The 27,954-nt window shown below is 38.0% G+C and overlaps 1 protein-coding gene across 4 annotated transcripts; it reads left to right on the top strand.

Annotated features, from left to right (window-relative positions):
- DDX25 (DEAD-box helicase 25) lies at nt 1-27,954 on the top strand. 4 transcript variants are annotated; one of them, XM_031960933.1, is made up of 12 exons: nt 1-126; nt 917-980; nt 4,983-5,027; nt 5,527-5,662; nt 7,046-7,138; nt 7,226-7,328; nt 10,502-10,616; nt 10,932-11,109; nt 15,189-15,426; nt 23,863-24,025; nt 24,578-24,766; nt 27,555-27,954. In XM_031960933.1, exons 1-12 carry the CDS (start codon nt 64-66, stop codon nt 27,614-27,616), a joined length of 1,449 nt encoding a protein of 482 aa, XP_031816793.1. In that variant the 5' UTR covers nt 1-63; the 3' UTR covers nt 27,617-27,954. The 4 variants fall into 4 exon arrangements, with proteins under 4 accessions (XP_031816793.1, XP_031816794.1, XP_023355315.1 ...); XM_023499548.2 differs by lacking the exons at nt 1-126; nt 917-980 and adding an exon at nt 3,220-4,748; XM_023499547.2 differs by lacking the exons at nt 4,983-5,027; nt 5,527-5,662 and having other exon boundaries at nt 112-126.

The following is a 27,954-nucleotide window of genomic DNA, read 5'->3' as shown; positions in this document are numbered from 1 at the left end:
AGTGTTGGAAGCACGTGCTGGGGGGCAGGAGCCGCAGCGGGAGCAGCGGCAGCGGCGGGAGCTATGGCGTCGTTACTTTGGGGAGGCGACGCCAGCGCAGCGGAGAGCGAGCGGCTCAGTAGCCACGTAACGGCCCCCCACCCCTGGGGCTGGGGCAGACGCGGGGCTGGGGGCTGGGCGGGAATGTCAGAGCAGGGATAACCACCGAGGGATTTGAGGGCACAGGGTGAGCTGGGGGAGGGGGGCTAGGAGAACCCTGGAGGGAGAAGGAAGGGTTCGGGAAGAGGAGGAGGCAGCGAGAGGGATGGGAGGAAGACTGCCCCGGAGACCCACCCGGAGGCGCAGAAAGCAGCTGGGGTGGGAGGGAGACCTTCCATGGGGTGGGGGGGGAGGAAGCGCCGTTCCAAGGAGCCGGCCTGGGACAGTATCTGGGGAGGAGACAATGGGAAGGGGAGACCGAGTCTGGGCATCCCTGTGAGGGATGACCCGGAGCCCTTGCTGGAAAGAAGCTGCTTGTCTTAAGAACCCAGACCGTAGGAAAGGGGTGCAAAAAGGTGCACATTGGAATCGCCCCGACTTATCTGCGGGTCTCGTCTTAGTTCCACTCTGTAAACCAACGAGCAGCAGCTACCGGCAATGATCTGTCCTTGTTTAACATCTCCATACCCCCCAAGGGAAAGATCCCCTGCAGTTTGGGACTAATGCCATAATAGAAGAAAATATGTGGACAGCTCTCTAGTTCAGCAGAGAATTCCCGCCTGTTAGGACAACCTTGACTACAGGCCGCTCTAATTATATTAGGACCGCGTCAGGGTCATTGCATCCTTGTTGATTTTTAAGTACAAACCCTTCCAGCCCTGAGTACTGAGCTGACATTCCCTAGTTGAGACTGCTTGAAATTTATGTTTTTCAATAGTTATCAAATCTCATTCCCCGGAAGAGTCTTCGGGGTCTTAAGAGTACCACAGTCCCTGGACTAGGTGAGTGGTGCTAGGATAAAGTTTAGTGATAAGTGTAGGCAAATGTATTGGCTATTTGATGTGTGTCCCTTCATTTACCATTTGAGAATTTCTTGCTTGTAAGATACTGGAACTCTAGTTAATGTCCTTATAGCTCTAGTCCATAAACTCTAGTCTATGTCCTCCAAGATATCGAAGCTGTTGTTGAGAGGGAAAAAAAAGAATGGAAATATACATGAAACAAGAAAAAAACTAAGCAACAAAGTATCTGCAAGAACATGGATATGATGCAGACCAAATTGGGGACAAGGGTAAAACATTAGTCAAAGGAGGTAGGATTAATTAACATTTCCTAAAGAAAATATGAATGAATGAAAAAGCATTTACTAAAAGGCTAAGCACTGAGAAAACAAATAGAAAAATAAGACAGGTCTGTATTTATATGCATATGTGTAAATATATATATGGTTTTATTCTATTATATAACAAAATATATCTTTTATAATTGTCACATATATGCTTTATTATATATTTTGTTATATATTTTTCTGTTATATGTGTGTATCAGCATATCCACATATATATATATGTAACTTTAATATGTTTAAATTGCATTAAGACTTTTGGAAAATTTGTATATTTATATATACATATATGTTTTTTCTATTTGTATTATAGATGTACTTGCATTCATATATAAATATATGTTTATGAAGGAATTTATATATTTTCATATAAATTAAATATTTTAAATATGTATAAAGGCATACACGTGTGCATCCATAGGAAAAATTCATATTACAGTTGAGAGGCAAAAATAGTAAATAAATATAGAAATAGACTGGGGAATGGACCTGTGATTGTGATTTCACTGATATAGGAAACTCCATGGTGCAAAAGCTCTCTCTACTAATGCAGGTTGGTACCTTCTTTGCCACTTATAGTTTTAGAGAATTTCCTAGAACACTGAACTGTTAAGTGACTTTCCTAAGGTCACACAGCCAGTAAGTGTCAGAGGTGGAACTTGAACTCATATCTTACTGACTTGGAAGCCAGTTCTCTCTCCACCATACCATGATTCCTCTCCAGTCAGGAGTAAACTTAGTTCTTTCATGGAATTAGTACAGTTCTTCTAGTTATTGTTTCCACTTGCACAGATACCAAATTATTTTTTTCTTTTTAATCACAAACATTCATGCCACCTATCCTGTGTACTTTCCCAGAGAATTGAAATGTATTCTGAGTTAAATGAGGATAAATTGAAATTAAATAATGTATTAAATTCTCCTTTGAAAGTACTTTGAAAGTGCTACATGGGAGAATTCAAGCATAAATGACTATAATACCACTCTAGTACTTCAATCCCACATGGAGGTAGCTACATTTTCAAACTATACCATTCGGAGTACAAGCCTCCAATGAAGGATATTTGTTGTCTGAGGATCAGCATAGCTACATTCAGAAAGGCTTGTTACTAGAAGGTTGGCAGCAGGGTGATGAATATTTTGGCCAAGGTATTTCATGAAACAAGAGAAACAACTGTCTGGTGAGGTGCAGAGGAGTTAAAAGTGGAGGGAATATCCACCTTGACAAAAAAAAAAATGCATCCTTTAAAGTATTGAATTAAATATTCAAGCTGATCATATATTTTGTTAGCAAAATGTTAATTAAACAGCTTCAGCTTAAGTCATTTTGGAGAAAGAGGAGAAATATCTCTCATTCTTTGCTATATCGGCATAGCAGTTATTTGAAAATACCCAAGGAAATAGACCTGCTGTAAGCATTTGGGGGCAGGGGAGAGGGGGCTGTGGCACTACAAAAGATCCCAGTTTACCTCACTGTAGCTAAGCAGTCATAGCTTTGATTCCATTCAGGAACAACTGCTACTATTGTCAGTGAATTGGAAGGGGAAACAAAATAGCAGTCCCAGCTAAAAGAAAACTTGAGCCTTGGATAATTACTCTGTCTGCTTAGGCAAACATTTTTGGAGATGGCTCTGTGTTTGAGGATGAATGTTAACTTTAAATTATGCCTAGTTGCATAAACTCTTGTTGCTAACATAAGAAATAAATTTTATTGCTTAAATGATTAATCCATGGCAATGTAGGAAGGCCTACAAAATCAGGCAGTAGACCAAAATAAATTGATTTCATGTTATATAGGTTTTTGTGGGAAAAGGTGTTTCTGGAGAACTTTATTGTGTTTTTAAGGCAAATATTTGCCCAAGTTCTAGAAAAAAGGAAAGAGATAAAGATGAGGGAAGCAATTTTAGCAAATATAAATTTTACAGGTGAATGAATTTTTCTGGTTTGTAGTTTTTATGCAAGTATAGGATTCATTCATGAGATACAATGTGGTAAACAAAAAATACTAGACTTTGACTAGAAAGTTTCACTTGAATCCTGGCTCTAGAACTTATTAGCTGTGTACATTGTGTCCTGAACAGTGATAGAAAAGTTCAGAAAAGAAGGGAGGATTTGGGGGGAAAGAGAGTGAGTTCTGTTCTGAACATGTTGCATTTGAAGTGGCTAAGAAGCATTCAGTTGTAGATATCCCAAAGGCAATTTATGATAAGGAACTATAAAAAAAGTGACTAATTCTGTATATGTTGAGATGGAATTCGTCTGCAGAAAGATGAATGATGAATCGAAGGATACTCATGGGATTACCATGTTAGATAGTATAGAGTCAGAAGAGAATAAGTACAGAACTTTGGGGAATACTCTGTGGGCATACCGCAAATGAAAATTGAGCACAGATAACTGAAGAAAAGTCATCAGTCAGGTAGAAGAAAAACTAAGAGAAAATAGTATCATAAAAACCTATATAAAAGAAAGTATGAAGAAGGGGTTGATCTACCATATCAAAGGCAATAGAGACAGCTAGAAGGATGGAGACTGGAAAAGAGCCATTAGATTCGTCAATTTTTAGAGATCATTGGTAACTCTGGAGAGAGTTGGATATAATGGCTTATTAGGTGGGACACAGACATTCCTTATATTACATGTAAACCAGGAATATTACTTACAGAACTCACAGGATTGGTGTATAGAAAGTGCTTTATATCCCTTAAAGCATTATATAAGTGCAAGTTATTAATTCAACAAAAATTTGAGTATCCTTTATGTATAATATCCAAACGAACAAAAGGAATGTTCCTGTGAGAAATTAAATAGTAATAATAACAACAATGTAGCATGTTGTAAGACAGTTGTGATAAATGTCAAATGTAAGCCACAAGTAGTAAATGCCATAAGAACAAAAAAGAAAGTATGGTGATCAGATGTGATTTAATAGAAGGGATTAGATTTGAATGGTGTAGAATTTGGATAAGCAGAGAAAAGACAGGAAAATGCTTCCAGCAAAGATACAGAAAAAGGAATGTGCTTAGCATGTTCAGAGGATATTGAATAAATCAATATAATTGGAGTACACAATTCACAGAGGATAGCAATAGAAAGTAAAAAGGGAGGGTAAGGCCAAATTAATGTAGGTGTTTTGCTTCTGTTTTGTTTCGAGATTGTATCTCCCCATCTTGCCTAGGCTGGAATGTGCAACAGCCACTCACATGCCCAATCCCCAAACTGCTTGGCACAGAAGTTTTAACCTTTCTTTTTCTGATCTGGATCAGTTCACCTTTCCTTAAACAGCCTGGTGCTCCCAGGGGCCCAATATATTGGTGTTGGACTTAGTGTGGACTCCTGATCAACTTTAGCCCTCTTGCAGCTCAGAACTCCCAAACTCAAGCAATCCACCAGCCTCCTCTTCCCCAAGTAACAGGGATTACAGGTATATACAACCTTGTCAAGCCCAAATGTAAAGTGATGAACTAAAGAATTTAATCTGTCAGTAATGGGAAGAGATTGCAGATTCTTTAGTAGGAGGGTGACATGAAAGCAGTGCATTAATTGGCTTATAGAACACATAAGAGAGGGGAAGAGGCTAGAGTATATACCTTCCCAACATTTATATATCTTACCTTCCCTTTTTTGGGGGGGTGGGGGGAATATTTTTTCCTTTCAGGTGCTTCCATTAATATTTCTGAAGATGATGAAGAAGAGGATATGGGTAAAATGTTTATTTGCATATATGTATTTGGCATTTTGATTTTAGTCTATTTAGTTTATTCTCCACAGCTTTTGTGTGAGGTTAATCTCCATTAAAAAATTCCTTTTGAATGAGAATTATTTAGGAAGAGAAAAAGAAAAGAGTAGAAAAAAACAGGAGCGACCCAAGTCTTTTTGGGGGAAGAAGAATAGAGTAACAGTGAGATAAGCAAAAATAGGTTTAAGGATTATTCATTAAGGGATGAAGGAAGAAAGAACTGAGACTCAGGTGGATGTGGGTTTGCTTATGGTGGGGATCAGGTATAAGTAGCACAAAAGAAGGAAGACAGCTGCCTCCTAATTCAGTATCATCCTTTCCAGTCTTTTCCAATTTTAATTAAGAAAACATGACCACAGATGCATTAAAATGTAAATTCTCAATATGGATGCACTCTGTGTAAATAGTTCACTAGGTATACTATTATTACCACAGTGTCCCATTTTTATTTTGTTTCCCCCAGTGGATTTGGCTGCCAACTCACTCTTGAACAAACTAATCCGGCAGTCCTTAGTAGAGTCCACTCACCGTGTGGAAGTCTTACAGAAGGATCCTAGCTCTCCCCTCTATTCAGTAAAGACATTTGAAGAGTTGCGACTGTGAGTATTTTATTACTGGGTCAGCTTCGGAAAATGCCCCAAATAATAGCTCAGGAAAGATTGTGTCAGTAGTGTGAAGGGGCAGGGCATCAAGAAAGGAATTCTTTGCTTTCTGACATTTTTTTCAATGTGAAAATGAGAATATTGTTTCTAAATCTGTTTTGAATAGCAGTTGATAGGGAGAAAAATCTTATATCTTGCTTTGCTCTTAAGATTTTGTGATGTGCTGGAAAGAAGGCTAGACCTAGAATCAAGAGAAAACCCAAGTTTAAATCCTGCCTCTGATGCTTATTCAGTGTGTATCCATGGATAAGTCACTCTCTGATCATTAGTTTCTCCATCTGTAATATAAAGATAATACACATAAGTTACTGTCTCATGAATTACTGCGGCATATTGGATAAAGGGCCAGCTGAGGAGTCAGGAAGACCTAGGGTTAAGTCCTGCCTCTGACACATATGAACTGTGTGACCATGGGCGAGTCACTTAATTGGTTAGTGTCCCAGGGAACTTTCTAAAGCTATAAGCCACATATAGGTGGAGTGCTGATCTGTATTGGTACAGAGAGTTTCCACACAGGGAGTTCGCCACACCAATGAAATCACAAGTCCAGTCAGAAGGGGGAAAAAGCTTCCTCCCCAGTCTGTTCAGAAGAGCAAATGGATAAGTATGTAAAATATTCTGTAACTCTTACAGTCCTATGTCAATAGTGGTTATTGCTGAGGTAGAATTTCAATTATGGAAGGAGATAGTAGCATTGATCATTCAGAAAACATTTCTGTTGAATTTTGGAATAAGATCCTGGAACAGATGGAATCATGTTGATCTTCCCAACTTGTTTGTCTTGGCTAACTTAAAATGAGTAAATAAAATGAGTTTTCATATCCTTGTGGGGTCTGCTGAATTGTTAGCAAGGAAGCCTTTCTCAGATTCATAATTGATTTTTGGTAATCCAAGTGAATATATGCAAGTAATTGAGAAAGTGCAAGTATTCTGGTCCTCTGCATTGAGCTATGTTTGTATATACTTGGATCATCAAGAAAGTTAAATAATTTTTAAAAGATAAGTCACAGTCCATGTCCATTAAAAATAACTTGGCAGCATTTAGTTTTTGTTCACTTCTTTCTAAAGTCTTAAATGGCCATGTAAGTCAGAGTAAGGAATAACAGGGGAGCAGGCCATGTGCTTCCCTTTTCACCATTCAGAAGATTTCAAGAATGTTGGGCAGATCCTCCATGAGGGATTTGTGAGAGAATAGGAATAGAAACCACACAGAATGAGAAGGAATAGGTGGATTGTCTTATATTCCAATGTAGGGAATGCCTACAATTCATTAGCATAAATTAGTCACAGACCTGTAAGTCTTTGATTTATTTTTAATAGAAAGGAAGAGTTACTGAAAGGAATTTATGCAATGGGATTCAACAGACCATCAAAAATCCAGGAGATGGCTCTCCCCATGATGCTGGCACATCCGTAAGTCCCAAGGGCTATAGTAAAAGTCTTGGCTTATTTCATTTCTTAGATTGGCTTCAAGCTTAATGTTTTCCTATTATCCTGTAGGCCCCAGAACCTTATAGCACAGAGCCAGTCTGGAACAGGCAAAACAGCTGCTTTTGTCTTGGCGATGTTAAGCAGAGTTAATGCCTCAGAGCTGTTTCCACAGGTAAGAAAGAGGTGAGATAGAGCAATTGACCCTTGTGATGTATAGAGTGGCCAGTAGGGGAAAATAGTGTAAACCCTCTTCCCCCTTCTCAAACTGCAGGCACTGTTCATTTTCTTTTCTCTCTACAGTCTCCCAAAATCTTGGTGATTTCATCAACTCCTCCTGCAGGTTTAATTATCATCTCTATACAGATGACTCTCAGAATTACATATCCAGGAGCAGCTAAATGACACAGTGGATAGAGCACCAGCCCTGGAGTCAGGAGGACCTGAATTCAAATTTGACTTCAGACACTTAACATTTGCTAGCTGTGTGACCCTTAACCCAAGAACTATATATCCAGGACTAGTCCTCCTGAATTTTAGTCTCACATCACCAACTGTCTATTGGTTATTTCAAACTGGATGTCCCAGAGACATCATAAACTCAACATTCCAAAGTAGAACTCCTTATTTTTCCATGTAATTTCCTCATTTCTATAAAGGGCATCACCATTTCCAAATTTGAAACCTTAATATTGTCCTTAATTCCTTATTCTCCTTCATCCAATATATCCAATTAGTTACCAGATTTATACCACCCCAACATTTCTTTCATCCAGTTCTCTTTTCTCTAGTCACACAGCAACCATCTTAGTTCAGGATTATCTGGGTAATTCTATTACCTAATTGATCTCCTATCTTCAAAGCTCTCCCCACTCCTTTTCATCTAATACACAGCTACCAAGGGGATTTCTAGGACATTACTCTTTCCTGCTTCTGCTACTTGGATAACCATTCTGTTTTCTTTGGTAGTTTATCATTATCTACTTACCCCCATGAATATATTTTTTCCTCATGGTTCTTTTGTTGGCTCTTTACTTTTCTCTCTACATTTTCTCCTTTGATTATCTCATCTATTTATGACCTCTTTGTAAATGGACTTTTAAGTCTGTATATTTACTATTAATCTCTAGGGTAGTTAGGTGGTACAGTACATAAAGCACTAGCCTTGGAGTCAGGAAGATTCATCTTCCTGAGTTCAAATTCAACCTCAGACACAAGCTATGTGACCTTGAAGCAAATCACTTAACTCTGCCTCAGTTTCTTCATCTGTAAAATGAGCTGGAGAAGGAAATGGCAAACTTCTCCAGTATCTTTTTCAAGCAACTCCAAATGGGGTCTTGAAGAGTCAGATACTACTGAAGCAACAATGGGACATTAATCTCTCTACAGCATTCCAATCCCCATTGTCAAATGCTTTATGGGTATCTCCACCTGAATGTCCCAGCAACATTTCAGGCTCAACCTTTCCACAACAATTTATCACTCATTTAAATGTGCTTGCTCCTCTAGGCTTTCCTATTTCTACTGAGAGCATCCTTTCTTCCAGTTGTCAAGGTTCACAGCCTCATAGTAATTTTAGATTCTTCCTTCTACCTTATGTCCAATGTCCACTCAGTCACCAGGCCCTGCAGTTCTACCTCCACACCATTTCTTGTCTTCATCCTTTTCTCCAATATCCATATCACTATATTTCTGGCCCTCATCACATATTACCCAGTCCCCTTAACTAGTTTCCCTGCTTCCTCTCTCTGACCTCTCCAATTCATACACACAACTGTCAAAATGATCTTTCCAGGCACAGGTCTGAGCATGTTATTCCCTGGTTCAAAATCAAGCTACAGCTCCCTACAAACTTCTTAGCCTAGTATTTAGGGCCCCCTGTAGTATGACTGCAAACTATCTTTTTAACCTTATTTTCTTAATTCTACCATTTAATTAGACAAGATTGCTGTTTTCTAAATTTGGCATCTCAGTGCCCACTTTCACTCATTCACATAGCTCTTCAGATGCACTCCTTCCCAACACCTAGCTTAGGTGCCCTGTTCTTCATGAATCCTTCCTGAGCCCTCCCCACCTCCAGTGTTTAGTACTCTTGCCTACTTCAAATTATCTTGTACTAATTTTTGTTCACATTGTACCCCTCTAGGAGAACACAGAGTTCTTGAGGGCAGGAGCTGTTTTGTTTTTATCTCTATAATACCTTGCACACGTAGAAAAATTAATATTGTTTTATTGCTTTAAAGTTAAGATACAAATATAAAATATTTTTCAGCATCTTCATGGTGCATTTTTCCTCTTTCAGTCTAAACCAGTTGATATTAGGATCATAATACCCTGGCTGTAATAGCCATGGATTTACACCACCATCATCATCATTCCTCCTAACCTAGTCTGTGCAAAGTATTATACTGTGCAAAGTACTAGGGAAATGAACCTAGTGTTCTTTTCTAGCCTCCAAGCTTTACAGCCTTAATTGAGAAGATAGGACATAAAAGTTCAAAAATCAACAATAATAAAGGATAGAAAAAGCTAAGTTCTAAATGAAACAGAAACAAGGGGCTACAAGACTAGGGTGTTTGAGAAAGGGTCTCAGAATCATAGTGATTTTTAGTGGAACAATGCAACTTGAATTTGACCTTGATGTAAGAGTAGGATTTAAATACATAAAGAAGGAGGAAGCCACTCCAGGTATATCATAGTAATAATGGATGGGTGTCTATGTGCCATGTATGAAAACAATGAGAAGACTGTAGTAGTTGGAATAGAGGAGTCATAGAACATAACATTGAATCCACATTTGGAAGAACCTTGAATGATAATCTAAGAAGCATGGACTTTATCCTGGCATATGGGAACCATATGCCTTAGGCCAGTAGAATGATTTACAGAGCCATGAAATAGGAAAATTAAATTGGAAGTAGAATATTGGGGATAATAGATTTGGCAGAGGGGAAGGGAGGAAAACTAGAAGCAGGAAGACCAGTTAGAAGATTGTAATAATCCATAGTTAGAGAAATAAGGCCTAGAGTTATATTATGACTTCTTAGTATTTCCTTTTTGCATTTCCCATTCCCATCTACAAATATAGTAGTACTTAGTGGTTATATTGCATTGGATATTCTTTTTTGTGACTTTTTCTAAAGGAATATATGAAAAGCAGCTTGTTCCTTATCTTATAAATCTCCCAATCTGCCTGCCAAAATGCCTTCAATCAAAGTAGACATTTTAAATTCAAATTCTACAGCTAGACATTTCTATTCTTCTTTCTTGCCTCAGTCCCCAGACACGCTGCAGCTCCAACTGTCAAAAACTTTGCTCATATTTTTTTTTTTCCATTTTACCTTAAAGTGTCTTTGCTTAGCTCCAACTTATGAATTGGCTCTGCAAACTGGACGTGTGGTTGAGCAGATGGGAAAATTTTGCATTGATGTGGAAGTGATGTATGCTGTTCGAGGAAACCGAGGTATGTGCCAGCTAAGGAAATTAGATGCTCCTAGATAGCTGATTTCTTTCTGGTTAGCTTTTAAAATAGGCTTAGTACCTACACACTGTTCTTTTGATCGTTATTAACACAACTGAGTTTCTAGGAGTTTATCTTGACTGTTTATAAAACCAAAAATGGAAGGTTTTTTTTTTTTTGTTTTGTTTTGTTTTTTACCTTTTAGATTTTGGAACTCATTTCATTAAGTTGCAGTTCAGTGCTGTGTGCTGACAGTTGGGTATTATGAAAGATGAGACTGTATCTAAGGAAAAAAATGTCATCTTTTTTCCCCTCTAGCTCCGAGAGGCACTGATATAACCAAACAAATTATAATTGGCACCCCTGGGACTGTCTTAGATTGGTGTTTTAAACGAAAAGTAATAGATTTGGATAAGATTCGTGTATTTGTCCTGGATGAAGCAGACGTGATGATCGATACCCAGGGATTCTCAGACCAAAGCATTCGAATTCAGAGGTAATCCCGGAGCCCTGCGTCTCCCCCTGTATCTTCTGTCCCAGAACTGGATGGGTGTGCTGCGGACTTCATCCTTCTCCAGCCCTCCCCTTTGGCGTTCCCATTGTCTTCTCATTGTTTTCACTTTATGCAGGGGCTTTGTTGAATCCTGTGACTCTTGAAATGCCTCTTTCTATTTTCACTCACCCAGAAAAAGGTCCCGAGAGGCCATTCCAGTTTTGCTTTGCTGACACTAGGGGGCAACACAGGCTCGGGCTGTGGCTGTGGGGATTTGGGATTTGGGCTTTGTCCTGAGTTTGTGCCTGTGTCCTCCATTTCCTCCGGCAAATACATGGAGAGAGCGCTCTGATGCCAGCGGGCAGCAGGGATACTTATCTGAGCGCCCACATCAGTTAAGGATTGTCTTTGAGGTAGGGAGGACCTGGGACCCCGCTGTGTCCGACACTTAAAACACGCTCAGCCGGCTCCCCTTGCAATTTACTCAGCCTCTCAATGCTCTGGGCAAAGTTCTAGGACCACCACGTTATTATATGTGAGTCGCAAGTCTGCATTGGTGGAGTTTATACCCCAAGAGTTTCCTATATTCATAAACTTCTAGTTCCATATTGAAAAAGTTATAATGATGAGAAAATGTGATCCTGAAAAGAGCATTGAAGAGGACATCGGGAGACGTAGGTACTAGTCAGGGCTAAAGTTCTAGCTAGTTTTGTCACTTCTAGCTTCATCTCTAGAATCTGTTTTATCTGATAAATGAGGGGATTAGATTAGATTGGCACTTGAAAAATTTCAGGTGCCAGCCAGCATCATGGTCGGTCCCTACCAATTTTGTCATGTATCTGAATGTTTCTGTACAGTCTTACATGAAACTGTATAATTATATTATGCTCTTCCTAGTCATTCATGTTACTATTCTGTCATCTGGATAACATACACAGGATATATATATATATATACAGTTGTTCTGAACTTCCCTGAGTCTTTTCACAGGTTTTTTTCTAGATACCTCTTAGGATCTTCAGTCATTCAAATTTTTTTCTTCACTCAAGATTGGTGACCATTATCTTATGGTCACATTAACACCTTTTTTTCTTTTTATCTTCCTTTCTTTGAAAGCTAAAAAATGTATCTTGCTTCCAAAGCAAGTGTATTGAATACTGGACTACAACATTTCTAAAGGTTATTTCCATCTCTTAAGATTCTGTGATTCTGAATCAAGGGCTTAGATTCAGGGAAATAAAAAGGAATAATTTTACTATAGTTTTTACTTCATTTACATTCCTAATTCTTATAATCTTCCCCCACATCCCTCCCCCCACTTTGTTCATCTTTCCTAAAAAAGAAGGAAGCAAGGAGGGAAAAGCTGTGAACAATTAATACTTGTCATTATTTAAATCTGAATTTAATTGTTTAAAACATTATATGATTGTGTTCATATTGTCGAATTCTGTTTTTTAATTCATTTTGCTAACTATTTCCATGACATTGAAAGTTATAATTGCTATTTTTCTCACTTTTATCTTTCTCTTCCTATCTTTTTACATAATCCCTCCTCAGATGTCTCAGTTTATTTCTGACCATTGCCTCCCTAATTTGCACTCTTATTAAGATTTCCTCCCTTATGCTTTTTCCTTACCTTCCTGTTCCTTAATCTAGCCACTTTATAAAAGTCCCTCCCTTCTCTTGATCAGAAAGCCCTTCCTTTATCTTATCCCATTGCTCTCCTATTTCTTTGTAAGTTAAGAAGAATTATATATTCTTCTGGATGTATATGTTACCTCCTTAACCCAGTTTTGATGAGAATAAAGTTGTAGCACTACCAATTCCCTACCTTTTCCTGCCTTCCCCTACAACCGTTTTTCCATTCATCTCTCATTTGTATGAGATAATTGCTTCATTTTTACCTCTCCCTGTTCAGTTTTATTTTTAAGAATCATCCCGTCATACTCAATTCAATTCTAAGTCTTCTCTGTATGCTTTTTCAAACTACTTAACTAATGATAAAATTCTCAAGTTACATATACTGTTTTCCCATAGAAGAAGTAAATAGTTTGGCCTTAATAATTCCTTTATAATTGGTGTTTTGTATTTATCATTTTATATTTCTTCTGATTCTTGTAGGCCAAATTTTCCATTCAGTTCTGGTTTTTTCCTTACAAATATATGAGAGTCCTTTAATTCATTAAAACAATGATTTTCCCCATGCAAGATTATACTCAGCTTTGTTGGGTAAATTATTCTTTGTTTCAAACCCAGCTTCTTTGCTCTTCATGTTCCATACCCTTTAGTGTTTTAATGTAGAAGCTACTAAATTTTATGTTATCCTGATTATAGTTTCATAGTATTTAAATTGTTTCTTTCTAGTTGCTTATAGTATTTTCTCCTTCAAAATATAGCTACAATGTTTCTGTGAGTTTTCATCACCATCTCTTTCAAATGGTGATCAGTGAATATTTTCAATTTCTGTTTTACTCTCTATTCTAAAACTTCAATTTTGTTTAATTTTTATTTTTTTTGCTGAGGCAAGTGGGGTTAAGTGACTTGTCCAGGGTCACACAGCGAGGAAGTATTAAGTGTCTGAGGTTAGATTTAAACTCAGGTCCTCCTGACTTAAAGATTGGTGTTCTATCCACTACACCAACAAGCTGCCCCCTTTAATAATTTCTTGAAATATAATGTCTAGGCTCTTTTTTGGATCATAACTTTCAGGTAGTCCAGTAATTCTTACATTGTCTGTCTTTGATCCATTTTTTCAGTTTTTATAATGAGATATTTCTTATTTTCTTTCTTTTGATTTTGTTTTATTTCTTGATATCAGGGTCTTTAGCTTCTGCTTGCCCAGTTTTAAGTTTTAAGGAGTTATTCTGCATAAGTTTTTAAATCTCTTTTTCCAATTGGTTGACTTTTCATATTTTTCTTGATTTTCTTGCATCTTTTTTTCCCTAATTTTTCCTCAATTTCTCCTCTTTGATTTTCAAAGTCCTTTTTAAGTTCTTTCAAGATTTTGGGACTGTGGACATTTTACATTTTTTTCTTTGAAATTGAAGTAGCATTTTTGACTTTACTGTCTTCTTCTGAGTTTGAACCCAGATCTTTGCTATCACCATAGATAACAACCAAGTATGGTTGGATGCTTTTCCTTTTGCTTACTCATTTTTAGTGGTTTATTTCTTGGCTGTTAACTTTATGTTAGAGTCCAGCTTTCATCACAGATGTGGAGAATAATGCTTCAACCTTCAGTTTTTATGCTGTTGTTCTGTGAGTTCTACCTGAGGCCCTAAAATCAGGTACTTCTTTCTGCCCCAGCCACACTCAGGGCCCCCAGCAATACTGCCACAAAAAATGTTCTTACTTCCTAGTTCTCTCCAGAGGCTGTAAGCCCTTCTGCCCTGGAATCCAAACCAGGAACTCCTCTCTCTTACAAGTGACAGCAGGCAGCAGAGCCTTCGCTCCTCTACAACCACACATTCCAGTGTGTGCCCACTTCTCACCCCTAACCACAGCCTAGGGCAGGGTCTGGTCATCACATGTACGCTCCAAGTCCAGTGCCAGCAAAGAGCCCTGCAGTCTTACTCTGATCAGCCATCTAACCCCCACCCCATCCATGGGTCAGATCAAAAGTATCTGAAATGAGTATGGGGGGAGAGGGACGCTAAGTCTGTCCTAATGTCCCCAGAATTATCTCAAGCTGGACAACTGCATTACCCCAACTTTTAATTATTTTAGCTGTTCTAAAGTTCATTTTGAGGCATTATTTTAAATTATTTATGGGGGAATTTGGGAGAGCCAAATGCCTTATTCTGCCATCTTCCTAGAATCCTTGACTTGACATTTTCTCAACCAAAACTTGTTAACGAGTTTAATGGGTCTTTATGATAAAGAAATCTGATCCTGCCCCACAGTGCAGATGAGACCTATTGATTCTCTATAAGGAATTTCTTGGCAAGCTTGTTGCATTCTATGGGACATTTTTGGAAAGAATATTTGTTGAAAAGAGGGTGAGGGTGGAACTCGGCCTTCTCCAGGCTGCTTCTAAAAGGTGAAAAAGGCAATACACAGGTAACTGGCCTCTTCTCTTACAGAGCTTTACAGCCCGAATGCCAAATGCTACTTTTCTCAGCAACTTTTGAGGATTCCGTGTGGCAGTTTGCTGAGCGAATCATTCCTGATCCTAATGTAATCAAGCTACGCAAAGAAGAGCTGACTCTGAACAACATCAGACAATATTATGTTCTATGTGATAATAGAAAAGACAAATATCAAGCCCTGTGCAACATCTATGGAGGCATCACCATTGGTCAGGCCATCATCTTTTGCCAGGTAACACTGGCTGGGTTGAATTCTTTCTGAAGGAGTGTGAGCAGATTTCTCTAGTTCCTCAGTGTTGTGCCATGTATAAACACACCTGGCTCAAACATATTTACTAAATTTGCAATCTTTCTGGAATTGAAGGTAGGTCAGAACTGGGGCATTTTTCATCTCAGAATTCTTGCTCAGTTCTGCTTTCCTTCTCCTTTCCTATTCTGCTATTCTGTGGGTTGGACTATATCTTTCCAACTAGTTTAGTGCTCACTTGTTCACAGGAAAGAAAAATAGGCTGATTTGATCTTGACCCATTTTTGCTCCCTATGATGCCTGGTGAGAAGCTAGATTTTTTTTATCTCCAGTGCATGCAACAACTTATTGAATGGTCTGGTGTCTCAAGGTCCTGACTGGTCTATAAGTGTGGGAAAGTAGGATGGCAACAGGATGCCCAGGCAGCTTTTGAATAATGAGCTGAAATGGAGCCAAATCAGCATGGGAGAGTTGAATAGGAAAGTCAAATATGAATTCCTGCAAAGTGTTTGGGTGGCAGGAGAGGCAGTATGATATATAATACATATGTATGTATGTATGTGTATATATATATATATATATATATATATATATATATACACACATATACATATGACTGAATCCCTGAAAGGATCTTTTTACCTAAAACATACAAATGAATTTGTATCTGTGAATTGCCTCACATGCTGCATGCAGCATTACAGAATATCAGAATTGGAAGGCACCCCATTAGCCATATAGTATCTAAAGAGACAATAAGTGGATCAAGCAGCCTTTGCATGAAAACCCTTAGTTTGGTAAAATGCAATACCTTTCCTTCAGCTTTTGAAGTGCTCTGATGGTTAGGAAATTTTTCCTGACATCAATCCTAAAAATTACCTTTCTGTAACTTCTATCCATTTCTGTTAATTCAAGTCCCTTTTCCATATAACAGCTCTACCTGTTCTTGAAAACAATTTGAGCTTCATCTCTTCCTTGGGAGACTTAAATCTCCCAGTTATTTCAGCTGATCTTAATGGTGTGATTTTAACCCTTTCATGTTCTTAGTCACCTTCCTTGGTATCGTTTCTCTTTTATCAATGTCCTTTCTAAAATGTAGTACCCAAATTATAACTTGTATAAACTTTTGTTTGGTTTTCATTTGCCTGCATATGCTCAGTGATGAGCCCAGGCTTTACAGGGAGACTGTCAAATTGCAATCGTGCCAGACTAATCATTTCCTTTCTTTGACAGGGTTACTAGATTACCAGTTTAAGAAAATTCTCTAGGAACTGTAGTAGATCATAAACAGTATATGAAGAAATTGAATATTCTTTCATGACAGGATAAAAACTACAATTAATTGCCAGTCTTAGAAGCAAGCAGAGTTTACCTGGTTCTCTTACACCCATACCCTACTGGGGCTCCCCCTTGGGTCTCTTCTCTGTAGGTATTCAGTTCAGTCCAACAAGCTGTTGTGGAATAGGTACTTTAGTTAAGGCTCCCTGCCAGAGATTGGAAGTAAGACAAAAGCAACAGCCCTTGCCTTCAAGGCACTTACCTTCTACTAGTTACTACCCCTGTCTGACAATCTCCTTCCCACCCCCATCTCTGAGGCTTGCTGCTGTGCTTCATACCTGCCTTATATCACAGAATCCAGTAGTCCACATCTATAGTTGTCTACTGGACCCAGATGGCCCTGGAGGACAGAGTGAGGATAGTGACCTTGCACAGCCCTCTCTCATTTAAATTCGGTTCACTTACAAGTCGTGACATCATGACTTTCTAATGTCACCGTCCCTTTCCAGACTGAAGGACAAACAACAATCTGTGAGGAGTAGTAGCTGCCTCATTGGGAACCCAACTGGCCAGTCTTTGTTGGGCAGTATGGTTTCTTTCCTCCCTCCCTCTCTTCCTTTCTCTCTCCCTCTCTCCCTTCCATTCTTAATTCCCTCTTCTCCCTCTATCCATATAAGGAATCATATCTTTCCCTACAGTTGCTCTACCCAAAGGAATATACACTTTGCTGAAACCTCACAAGTTATCTTGATGTTTACAGATCACTCTGTCTCTGATGACCAACAATAGGTTCCACCCAAGCCTCACTTGCTCATTGTTTGGGCTCTGATGCCTCAGAGTGAGTGTAAATAGCAATTGTTTCTTTGACCAGAAATCCCAGATTGATTTTGGCTTTTTTGTTTGTTTATTTTGGTTTATTTTCTTGACTTGGTAAAAGAGGCCATTCTTTGCCTCCTTTCTTACCCAGCCTTAATCACTGAATGTGTGTTGCCTCAGTCAAACTGAATCCTGTTAGAAGACCTTAGTTTAAAAAGGCCAAGGTCTCCCATTGCTTCAGGGCCATCTCTAGTAGTCCTCATCTATAACTTGCTCCTGGACCCAGATGGTTCCAGAGGAGAGTGTGAGGCCAATGACTTTGCACAGCACAGCCCTTCCTCACTAAAATCTAATTCTCTTGCAAGTCATGACATCACCTTCCTGATATATGGTCCTTTTCAAGAATGAACAAATGATATTGCAGAACCATGCTTTCCAAGCCTCCCAAAATGACAAGTAGTTTATCTGATAATTTGTGTGAAGTTGTGCCAATGGGAGAAAGATAAAGTTGTTCCTCAGGGGTCTCCCTCCAGTTCCTATGTTATATATGTGCATTATAACAAGAACCTCTGGGAAATTGTATTTGGCCTTCATATTTTATCACTTTATCCTATACATAAAATAATTAAAATCCATAAATCAGTACAAATAATTCATTATACTTACGTGGCATTTTTTATGTGCGGTATCCCATTTGAATCTCACAAAAATACTATAAACAAATTTTATCTCCCTTTCCATTTTAAAGAGAAGGAAATTGAGGCCCAGTGAGGTCTCTTAACACAAATTCACACAGCCAATAAATGCTATAGTCAGTGTTCAAACCCATCTCTCATGATTCAGGAACCAGTGTTCTTTCCACTACACCAAAACTGCCTTTAAATGAGATTAATATAAAATCTTCTGTGAGATTAAAAAATTATTAAGTGTAACTTTTAAAATACACCTTTGAAGAAAACTTTAAAAGTTTCCTATTCCAAAAATGTCCCTATATCTTAAAATTTGCAATTCAATGTGGAGAATATCAAATGTCAACTGACCAAATGAGAATGTATGTACATGCTTTGCAAACCTTAGTGCTATTATGATGATTACTGTGTGAGGAACATTGTGCTGCTAGGTGTCAAGACATATCAGGTTTAACTAAATTATGACCCTGCTTTCATGCAGTTTCCAGTCTATTAAGGAGATAAGAAACACTGATATTGATACATGAAAAGTACATCAGAGAGATACAAATAAAGAATTCTAGGAGGTTTATGGGAGGAAGTTGTTATTAACTGGTGGGGACCCGCAAACATTTAAAAAACTGACTGTCCTTGGTGCTGGAAGAAGATTCTAGATGTGGACTTAGCTTTAATATTTACTAGTCACGTCCCCCAAGGCCAGGTGTCAGGCTGTCAGGTGTAGGATGTGGTACCTCATACTGAAACTGAACTTTAGAGGTCAGGAGGCTTTAATGGACCAGTTCCTACATGGATAAATTTCTTTGATTCTAAAAGAAGAGAATTTCACAAGTTTAGTGCCTTCTATACCATATCACCCATCATAGTTTGAGGAGATTCTTTTTTTTTTTAAATTCTTCAGACAAGTTCTGAGCATAAAATAACATACAGGCATGGATAATGTGTTGGTTTATAAATTTCACATCTTTCTATCAAGGAAGCACATAATGAGGTACATTCTTGGCCTCATAAGTAGCAAAAGCCAGGACTTGAACACATGGGAATTAGAGATAAATTTCCCAGCTAGGAGCTCTTGAGGGACCTTAAGGGAGAAATGGTTTGAAGAGCTACACAAGTGGAACATATTCTCTCTGTACCTCTGTACTCTCTAATGGCAAGTCAAAAGGTATTTCTGTAAAAAAAAAAAAAAAAAATTAAAGTCCTGAAGCAAAAACAGCCCTTCCAGCTTGTTCTGCCAAGACAGGGGGCAGGTGAGGAAGCTACACAGGAGGCTGCCTCTGAGCAAGCCGTGCTTCACCTCTGGAAGCCCATTTCTTCACCCTGCCCCTCCCCCTCTATTTCTGGGGGGTTGTTGTAAATGAGGAGTCTTTGAGGTATGGCAGGGCTGAAGTCAAAAGATCAGGCACTTGGCCTCTTCTATATAATGGATGAGTTAAAGCACCTTTAAAATCTTTAGTTCTAACAACCCAATACACAAGTTTCGAAGACTTTTTTATAAATACGTGTAAGCAATAATTTTTATTTCTTCATTAAAGTTCTATTCCAGAACCATATGGAGGTAAATCTGGGTTCTCAAAAACTTTATCAGCAGAGTGCCAAGTCTTACAGATTCTACCAGGCAGGAAGAGCCTTAAATACAGACCTAGTGATAGATTGAGAATCTCACTAACAGTTCAACCTTTATTACATGCCTTCTGTGTGCAAAGCACACGCTAGGCCCTAGAGGTACAAAAGCAAACAGCATAGAATTCTTGACCTCATTAAGCCCAAGTTTGACTCCTAAGTGATGCTTTTTGGGGACACAGTAGCTAGTAAAACTATTAAAAGTATGGAACAATTAAGATTCTCCTGCAGCCAAGCTTCTGGAAGCTTTAAGCTAGGGCTGAGTGCTCAGTGCAGAGTAAGTTAACAGGAGCCATAGATGTAGCCAAGACAGGAACACAGCAATGATGGTGGTAACAACAGTACAACTGGCCGTACAATTGGGATGTGTTATATATCCCATTGCCCGGGGAACCACCAGTCTCCCTGCATCATTATGTGCAATTAGGCTATGTATGACCCCACCTTGGTCCTGGTCTACAATACCTGCATGTCGACAAGCATCACCAACAAGGAACATTCTGCCATTGTGGAGTTCACTGATGTAGAAGATGATAGTGGTAAATGGTGGTCCTCAGTATTAACCTTACTGGCTGAAGCAATTCCACTTTCACTAGATGAACAACACAGTTTATACTTGGAACACATAAATTCTTCTCCAGGGAGTTTTATTTGATGCTCTTCAATGAGAAAAAGTACAAGACCTTCTCAGAAGCAGCCACAGTTCTGGATGCCTGGCTTTGGTCAGCATCCTTTTGGAGATGGGAGATAAATATACTACCATGAATGTATTGACAGATGTGGGAACCAAAGCCCAATTCAAGAGCTTCCAACCTTTGGGCCTGTACTACTAGACCTAACTAGGATCCCTGATCATATCACTCCTGTGACATGGATAGTATTCAAAGAGCCCATTACAAACTCAGTGGAACAGGTTGGAAAAATTATAGAGGTTCTTCTTGACTGCAGAAGAGGATGAGAAAGTGAATAATTTCCAGTAATTTCCATAATTTCCAATAATTTTGGAAGGGAATAGTGTTCAGGCATTTTCCAGGCCTTAAGGGGGTCATGCTGTCAGTAGTTGACATCAGTGATGTCCAAAGAGTATTTCAGTTATGACCAAGCTAGATATACAGTTCCTTGGTCATAGACTGAATTCTCAGAACCATTTGGGAATTGGGGTTAGAGGGGAAGGGTAAATAGTCATTTTAACTGCACTGTTAATTGCCTCCAGTCTTTTTCTAATTCACTTTGGTGAACACTTCTCACCAAATAAGGACAGTAGATGATAGAAATACCACACGCAGACTCCTCTATTATCCCTTGATTTTTTTCACTAGGCTTTTTCAAAAAATCCAAGCTTCAGCTCTTTTTATGATATCCAAGAATTTGAAATTGAAGGGATGTCCATTATTTAGGGAAGTGCTCAACAAGCTGTGGTATATTATTGTGCTGTAAGAAATGATGGGATGATTTTAGAAAAAACTAGACTTACATGAACTGATTTATAGTGAGCTGAGCAGAACCAGGAGAATGTTGTACATAGAAAGAGTAATATCATATGATGAAGAACTGTGAATGACTTAACTTTGCTTAGCGATACAATGATCCAAGACAGTCCCAAAGGATTAATGACACATACTATCTGCCTCCAGAGAAAGAACTGATATTCTCTGAATAGAAATTGAAACATGCTAGCTTTCACTTTCTATTTTTTAATGAAGTCTTCTTGTACAACATAGTATGGAAATGTTTTACATGATGGTACATGTGTAACCTATATCAGATTGCTTATTATCGAGGGGAGGCAGAAGCAAGGAAGGAAGAGATAGAATTTGAAACGCAAAACTTCTTAATAATTTAAAAATTGTTTTAAATGTAATTGAGGAATAAATAAAATACATATTTTAAAAATCCAAGTTTGGGGGAAGTTTTAAATTTGCCTGGATTAGAGCCACCAAAAGAGGCCAGAAATATAAGTGAGAAGATAGCTTCCTAGTTTGTGGCTGATGGAGAAAGGAGTGGTTATTAGTAACTGTAAGGAACAACTCTTGGAGTTTGGCCTGCCTGCCCCTTTGCAGAGGACATTTCTCTATCCTCTCTACAATATAAACTATAATATAAACTCTGCAATATAAACTCTCTACAATATAAACTAGGGAAAAAATCACATTGTTTCTCCTTTCCCAACAACTCTGGCTCCTTCCTGAGCCCTCTTCTGTGGCAAGTCCCTGTGCTTCAGGGCCATGTGCAGCTGTTAACAAAGACAAAAGGAAGCATTATAAAGGATGGGAGATTCCTTGGCAGTGTTAACTTACCTCAAATATTGAAACTAGGCACTGGCAACAACTATAGAGGGCTATAGTCTAACCATTTCATTGCCAACCATTAAAAACAATGATGTAATGCCACTTGTTTAAAAAAAAAGTTAATGCTTTATCCATAGAAGGTTACAAAATATCCCTTTGGATTATTGGAGTAAGAAGTTTTATCAGTCTCATGACTGTTAGTGCCAGCTTTAATATTATAGGATCTTAGACAAATTATTTAACCGGAATATACAGTTATTTTTCCAGGTGTAAAAATGAAGATGATAAATTATACCCACCTTGCCAACCTCACAAAGTTATAGTAAGACACAAATGAGAGAACTTTTTAAAAATTTAGTGATAGCATATTTCCTTCATTTCCAAAGTTGTCCCTTTTCCATCCATTGTCCTCTTTATTGTGATACAATATGAAAATAAGAAAAAGGAAAAGAAAAAGGTGGGAGAATGGGGAGAGAAGGCAACTTAGCAAAACTAACCAAGACATTAACCAAATCTGATAGTGTATGTAGTGTTCTGTATCCACAATCTCCCACCTCCTCAAAGCTTCAAAAAGCTTTAGAAATATTCCATTTTTTCAGTTCTTTTGGGTTAAGATTGATCATTATAATTACACAGTGTTCAGTTTTATTTTTTTCATTTACATTTGTCACATGTTTTCTAGATTGTACTTATATTGCTTTGCTTCAGTTCATAAAAATGTTCCTGTACCTCCCCAGATTCATATCTATCATTTCTTATGGCACATTAATATTCTATCATATTTATGTGCCATTATTTAATTATTCCCCAGTCAGTGGGCATCTACTTTGTTTCCAGTTCTTTATAACTACAAAAAGTGCTATCCATATTTTAGTGTATATAGGACTTTTTTTTCCATCTTTGACCTCCTTTATATTGGTATATGCCTAGCATTAAAATATATAAATTGAAAGGTATGGATATTTTAGTCAGATTCTTCAGCATTACTTAAAAATTACTTTCCAAAATAGCTAAACCAATTTATAGCTAATCAAAAGTATATTAGTGTACTTCTCTCTTTTTTTTTAAATTATCGCTCCAACACTGTTATAATCATTATATCTTCTGTGACAATTTTCTGGGCATGAGGTAAAGCCTCAGAGAGGGTTTTTAAAAAGATAAGATAAATTTCTCTTCCTAATGATTTGGAACAATCTTTAAAATAGTTTGTAGTTGTTTTGTTTTTTGAGAATTGATCTTTTATATCTTTTGACCACTTATTCATTGACTTTTGATCTCATATGTGTGTGTATATGTGTGTATACTATACACACATACATTCGTATATATTACATTTTCAAAGCATTTCTACATCTGTAAAGCTCAGGACAAATGTAAGATGTTATCATATTGGGCCTGTCTTTTGGTTTTTGATGTAGGAGAAAGGTAAATCAGTAAAGCATATCCTTTTTTTTTTTTTTTTTGCTAAGGCAATTGGGGTTAAGTGACTTGCCTAGGGTCACACAGGAAAGGTTAAGTGTCTGAGATCATATTTGAACTCAGGTCCTTCTGACTTAAGGGCTGGTGCTTTATCACACTGAGCCACCTAGGTGCCCCAATAAAGCATATTCTAAAGGGTTTACAAGAGTTAATGGGAAATGAAAGGATCTTTTTTTATCTCACATCCTTCATTTTATACAGCAACTATGCCTTAACCTTATGGAAGTATTTTTTGGTTTATTTTTCAACAGACTCGTCGAAATGCAAAATGGTTAACTGTGGAGATGATGCAGGATGGCCACCAAGTATCTTTGTTAAGTGGAGAGCTGACAGTTGATCAGCGGGCTTCAATCATCCAGAGATTTCGTGATGGGAAAGAGAAAGTCCTTATAACCACCAATGTCTGTGCTCGAGGTGTGGGTTTTGATCCTTTTTTTACTTTTGTTTTGTTCTTTTAGATATAGAGATATTGGCTATTTTGCAAAAGCTTCAGGTTCTCATAAGCATTCTTTCCAGGTTTATCCTCAAGGTTAAACTCTTCATCTTTGTTATCTGCAGTCTTCTCATTCATCCCTCTGAAACCACTGTGGGCCTAGAAGAACACAGATGGATGCATTCTTTGAGAAAGGAGAATTTAAGTTGATGGCTTCATGCTTTTCACTTCAGCACCGGAAGGGAATACTTTAATGTATTTGGCTTTATAGGTGTGTTTAGGACTTCCCCTCCATACGTATTTACCTTATAGACAGATTTAGCAGTTATCTATTTCTAATCCAGCTTTGTTAAAGATGCTATATCCAAAATAGGTATTTAATTTATTTGAAAGCAAACTTGGCTTCCCCATTGAATGATAATTGCATAAAATATTTGGTCATTTATCAATTTTTTCTCCTGGGAAAAATAGTGGGACTTGTTAGTCAGAATCACTTGTCAATGTTTTTCCTCTTTCTTTTTTTGTCTCTCTAGGCATTGATGTGAAACAAGTCACAATTGTTGTGAATTTTGATCTTCCTTTAAACCAAACTGGTGAACCAGACTATGAAACCTACCTCCATCGAATAGGACGAACAGGCCGCTTTGGGAAAAAGGGCATTGCCTTCAACATGATTGAAGTGAATAAGTTGCCCTTACTTTTTAAAATTCAGGATCACTTCAGTAAGTAACATGTTCTCCATAAAGTAAATTATATCTTTTTTGGTCATAGTTCAAATATATTCTCCTTCCTCTTGCCTCATTCCTGTCCCCAAATATAGACCATAATTGTGAAATGAAATACTGCTGAAAAGAACAAATATATACAATATATACACTTATAGATAATATCATTAGCAAGACCCAGGTATGTAATTTAGAATCAAGAGACTTACTTCACAAAAGATTGTGAAGATTCAGATTAGTTTGCCACCAAAAAATGTTGTTACACTATGGAACTGGAGTCAGGCAGCAAGTGTGGATTTTGCTGACACATTCCAGAGACAGAGCCATTGTAACTGGCTTTCATGATCCTTAAGTGACAAGTGTTTTAAAGTTAAGGAGCATAATATTCCACAAAATAAGAAGTACCCAGGCACTGACCCACCTGTGTATGTATCATCATTCTTCAGTTATACAAAAATGTATGCTTTTATTAGTGTGGACACATCCTGCACTTTTTACCTACTCCAGCAGATTTTTATCACTTTCTATGGCCAAAATAATGCAATACCTGGTGACCAAACTTTTGATGACAAGCTGTTCTCTGTGTAGTTCAGATGGTTCTCATATAAGCTTTTATTTAAGACCTTTCTAGCTTGGTAGGACCTCTAAGGTTTTCTGCCAGTAGAGGCTTTGAGAACCCAGAGTGAGACATTGCAATAGGACCTTAGAAGAAGCATATCAATACCAATACTAATTGACCTGAGAACAGGGATTGTTTTTGCCTTTCTTTTTGTCCCCAGCACGTAGCATGGCACCTGGCGCACAGAATGTGCTTAACAAATACTTAGGGACTGGTTGAGACAAAGTAACATTTAGTCATAGCAGATAAGTATTGATTCATTCACAAAGCAATCTCAGTCTCATTGTATAGATCTTGACTTGAACTTTTAATATTCTTTTAATTACATTTTTCAGCTCTCGAAACATTTATTTTTTCTTGATGCAACCTCACCATCCCCCCGGGGAGGAAAAAAGGGAAAACTCTTGTAACAATTATGCATAATCAACAATTATGCATAATCAGGCAAAGCAAATTCCTATCTTGGCCTTGTCCAAAAACACATGTCACATTCTGCATCTCGAGTCTATAACCACTGTTAGGTAGTAGGCAGAGTGCTTCATATACTGGTCTCCTGTAATCTTAGTTGGTCATCAACTTGATCAGAATTCTTTAGTCTTTCAAAGTTTGTTTTTATAATGTGCTTAGCAGGAGCAGTGAATAGAGTCAGTGGAGGCAGTCCTGCAGTCAGGGGAGTCTGAGTTTAAAGCCAGTCTCAGATACTTGACACTTACTGTGTGATCCTGGGCAAGTTACTTAACCCTGATTGCCTTGGGACTCCCCCCCACCAAAAAAATAAAATAAAATGCGTGGTTAGAGCATATATTGCTCACTGGTTCTGATCCCTTCACTCTATATTAGGCTATACAAATCTTTCCAAGTTTCTCTGAAATTATCCCTTTCATAAGTTCTTCTAAAATTGTATATGAATATTATAAATATTATATGAATACATAGTTTGTTAATCTATTGATATGAGTTGAATGGTCTCTGGTTGTGTCACCTCAAAAAGAGCCACTACAAATATTTTTATACATATGGGTCTTTTTCTTTCTTTGATCATTTTATGGCATAAGATGTGTATGTTTGGGTCAAAGGTCATGCATATCTTGTAACTTTGGGGGCATAATTCCAAATTGATTTTAACAAACACACTTTTAGGAAAGATAAGATAGTCAGTTGAAATAGTGGACTAGGTATTTTGGAGTAACCTTTTTATCCAAAGTTCAGAAGTACCCAAGGTAGTATCAAGCAGCTGGTCAGGGACTGACTATTTTACTTAGTTACTAAATCTTAGAAGTGACAAGCCTAATAGGAAAGAATGAATTCTTTTCTTTTTGAGAGGATGGAGTTTATCAGCGTTAAATGAGTTGTCCAGGATCACACAGCTAGTATCTGAGACTAAATTTGAACTCAGGTCTTCCAGACTCTGGGGCCAGGACGCTATCCACAGTGCCACCTAGCTGCCCCACAGAGGGTATTCATTTGAAGGATATTGTGTATACACAGAGATACATATGTGGATATAGATCTATATTGTGATGAAGGTAGAATAATTACTCAAATTAATGTAAGAGAATCTGATTTTTATGTACTGGTTCTAATTCCATAACTTAGATAGATGTTCATGGCCTTCTAAGGGAGAACAGATGGAGGGTGTCATCCATCTAAGCTGGGTTTGTTTATGGGGATTATGTGGTTCTCAGGAAGATGTGAAGGTACCTTTAGAATATCACCTTACTTTAGTTACTGCAATGGCACCATCACCCCAGGGTCAGTTCATAAATCTCTCTGGCTTAACAAGCTTTAAAAGTTGCTGTGGCCAGACTTTTCATCACTGCAATCCAGGTGATGAGCATTTGCAAATTTATTCAGTTAGCCCGGACCTCAGGAGATTGCTTATAGTCCGTGTGTAGGCCCTGCTTTAGCACCTTTCTGTATGGGCATAGTCTGCAAGAATCCAGGGCCACCTCATCAGTACAGTGATGGAGCACATCTCATTGCCTTCTCTGTTATTTCTAGTCGTCTTTGCAAAGTTTCTGACAAAGAAGTTACTGTAAGTGCATCTTGTTGGTTAAAAGTGCTATCACTGTGTAATTAAGAATGAATGGTTGGATAGAATTCATGGATTTTCTGCTTACAGAAATGGTATTGACTTGCCCACTGTGTCCTTTCACATTCTTTCAGACAGCAAGATTAAGCAACTGGATCCAGATGACATGGATGAAATTGAAAAGATTGAATATTAAAGTGAAGATTTAACAGGGGTTTACAAAACACTCCTATGTGTACATAAACAGGTTCCAGAAAGCTACAATTGTAATTTGATTGTTGAGGCTTCTTCAGAAGGAAAACTGATGTTTGTCATGCAGCAAAATAAAGTTCCTGATGGTCTTAAGTTTTAGTTCCTAACTCTTCTTCAAAACAGTTAAATATGACAGCATTGGCCAAAGACTGAAGAGCACCTTTTGACCTGGATTTGTCTTCATCTTTCTACTAGTAAATATATTTTTGGGGGGAGGGCTTCCACAGATTCCACAGTGCACTGATGAATCTAAATAAATAAATCCCTTGAATTTTGCCAGTA

This window comes from Sarcophilus harrisii, chromosome 3, assembly GCF_902635505.1.
Source record: "Sarcophilus harrisii chromosome 3, mSarHar1.11, whole genome shotgun sequence".
Classification (NCBI taxonomy): Eukaryota; Metazoa; Chordata; class Mammalia; order Dasyuromorphia; family Dasyuridae; genus Sarcophilus; species Sarcophilus harrisii.
Note: the sequence above shows the minus strand (reverse complement) of the source record. Positions and strands in the feature narration are given on the sequence as shown.

Bases quoted from the DNA above. Each gene is read 5' to 3' on its own strand.
- DDX25 (XM_031960933.1), top strand. From the start codon at position 64: ATGGCGTCGTTACTTTGGGGAGGCGACGCCAGCGCAGCGGAGAGCGAG. The intron at 7,329-10,501 runs GTAAGAAAGAGG...TTTACCTTAAAG, and splicing joins CCTCAGAGCTGTTTCCACAG to TGTCTTTGCTTAGCTCCAAC. The intron at 11,110-15,188 runs GTAATCCCGGAG...CTTCTCTTACAG, and splicing joins CAAAGCATTCGAATTCAGAG to AGCTTTACAGCCCGAATGCC.